General features: G+C 54.6%; 1 protein-coding gene across 1 annotated transcript; it reads right to left on the bottom strand.

The window, feature by feature from the left end:
* Window positions 1-526: 526 nt before the first annotated feature.
* On the bottom strand, window positions 527-1,531 carry GPR12 (G protein-coupled receptor 12). Its single transcript, XM_046663633.1, has one exon. The coding sequence runs from the start codon at window positions 1,529-1,531 to the stop codon at window positions 527-529; it is 1,005 nt and encodes a 334-aa protein (XP_046519589.1).
* Between the last annotated feature and the right edge of the window lie 985 nt (window positions 1,532-2,516).

Genomic DNA, 2,516 nt, shown 5'->3' with positions numbered 1-2,516 from the left:
CCAAACATAATCATGTAAACTATTTTAATTGGCTTGAAAGAGACTGTATTCTGTTAGATACATGCAGCATTGAAAATCTACCCTGATGTTAAAAAAAAAAAAGTCTGGAAAAAGTAACTTCTCCATTTTCCTCAATAACTCAGTTTTATTTTAAAGACCAGGTAAGAACTCTGGGACAGTTTACCTTTTATAACATCGTGGCCACATCATATCTTTTCCTTTCCCACCCACCAGCAGTCCTCTAAACGAAATATAAAACCCCCCCCCCCCCCGCACCCCCAAAGAAAACAATATTGAGCAAAGCACTCAACGATCTTTTTAGAAGAGTGAAAACACGGGTAACATGATTTTCACTTCAATCACTTAACTCATCTAAAGGAATGCTTCACGAATGCTAAGTGTTCTGTGGTTAAGAGACACTCCAACATAAAGAAGGGAGGGGAGCATCTCAGCCTCTTGGCCAGGCAGCAGGAGTGCTCGGTCAGTGCAGAACTCAGTGTGCAGGATCCTCCTACGTGGAATGCTGCTACACATCGCTGGGTGACCGCGCCCTCTGGGAGAGACTGGGTGGGATACAGCCGCAGCAGATGAGACAGAGGGCTTTCTGGATCTCTTGGTTTCTGAAAGCGTATATGACAGGGTTGATGATGGAGTTGTAGGTGGCGGGCAGGAGCGTGGCATAGGTGTAGATGGAGGGGTAGGTATAATCAGCGATCAAGGAATAGAGGGTGAAAGGCATCCAGCAAGCAGCAAAGGTCCCCAGGATGATGGCCAGCGTCGAGACGCCCTTCCGGGTGGTGACGTAGTGCGAGGTGGCCAGGAAGTGGTGCTGCAGGGCTATCTGATGGGCGTGCCTCATCACAATCTTACAGATCTGGATGTAGAGCTGAAGCATGAGCGCAAACATGAAGAGGAAGCAGACAGAAAGGATGGCTGCGTTGTTCTTGGTGAGAGGTCTGACCACGCTGCAGGTGGACTCGTCCCTGAGGCAGTTCCAGCCCATGACGGGCAGCAGTCCCAGGCAGATGGAGGTCCCCCAGAGCATGATGAGCATGACATAGGTAAACGTGACCGTTCTCTCCGAATGGTATGTCAGAGCGTAATACAGGGAGAGGTAGCGGTCAACAGTGATAGCCAGCAAGCTGCAGACAGAGGCAGAGAAAGAGGCGACAATGAGTCCGATTGTGACCAGCTTGGTGGCTTCTGACTGAAGCAGGTAGGCAAAAACAAAATTGGTGATGAGGCCAATGCCGGCCAGCAGGTCTGCAAGAGCCAGGCTGCCTATCAGCAGGAACATGGGCGCTCGCAGGCTGGGGTTATGGAAGATGATGAGGACCACAACGGCATTCTCACAGGAGATGAGGGTTCCCGAGGTACACAACACAATGTCCCAGGGGTTGACAACCAGCTCTGGCTCTGGCTTTACGACAGGAACCTGGGAGGAGACGGCCGCCGACGCGTTCTCCGCAGCACCGGCATCTAAATAATCCCGAGGCAGCCCGCTTAAATTGACCTTCAGGTCTTCATTCATTTTAACCCCTGTCCTCTTCAACGAAAAGACAGGCTTTTTAATGTTTAGATACAGCAGGTGACAATCCCAGATCATGCAAAAAACACACAAACAGAAAGCCAGCCCTTATTCAGATACTACTATCAAACGCCACAAGCTTCGTGAATTATAAACTGCTACGAAATTAAACAAAAGCCAAAGTCTCCGTGACTTAAAACCCACAACAAAAAACGCCGTTCGGCACTGGGGAAAACACAGGAACAGACTTCAAAGCACGAGCGTGAGTGAAGCAAGCACACACGGAATCGCGGCGGTCTGTTTGCTAAAGTGCTGGGAACACACATGTGAAAATCACGACTTGCATGCTGAAAACGAACAACTGTTTGACATCTGAGCTGCTGCCGAGGAGACCACGCCGCAGGGACAAGTCGCGAGCCGGGGGCGGCCATCCTCGATGGAATATTTAAATCGCCTGTTTCCATCGAACTCCCACCCTCCGAAAAAAATCCCTCGCGCGCGTGCACACACTCATACACACTCCTCAGCCAGAACAAAGAGGGGTCCCAGATTTCCCCAGGGTGCACGGGGCAGTAGGGGCACGGCCACAAAAGGCAGGTGTGTGCGATGGAGGTGTGGAGACAGACAGACAGACAGATGCCCATGCACTGCCGCCACTCCCCTAGCGGCCGGGACGGGCGGCGGACGCGAAGGAGACAGACAGGGAGCCGGGACTGGCGGCCCGTGGGGGCGGGGGTCAACAAAGGGTCACCTTGGCGCGTCCAGGCCGAGGGGCTCCTCTGGTGCTTCCGAAGCGCGCGGGCTATCGGTGTCGCATGTCGGCGCGGCTGCGGGGCCCGTGGCGGCGAGGGGCGGCGGCCGCGCCCGGGAGTCAGCGGGCGGGCGCGGGGCGCGCGCTCCACGCCAGGTGAGCGGCGGGCGGCAGGTGAGCGGCGGGCTGGGCTCGTGCGCCCGGCTCTCCCCGCCGCTCGCCCGCCCGGCCCCCAAG

This window comes from Equus quagga, chromosome 6 (assembly GCF_021613505.1).
Source record: "Equus quagga isolate Etosha38 chromosome 6, UCLA_HA_Equagga_1.0, whole genome shotgun sequence".
NCBI classification, from domain to species: Eukaryota; Metazoa; Chordata; class Mammalia; order Perissodactyla; family Equidae; genus Equus; species Equus quagga.
This window is presented reverse-complemented; position numbering and strand designations above follow the sequence as displayed.

Coding starts and splice junctions, on each gene's coding strand:
- GPR12 (XM_046663633.1), bottom strand. CDS start 1,531: ATGAATGAAGACCTGAAGGTCAATTTAAGCGGGCTGCCTCGGGATTAT.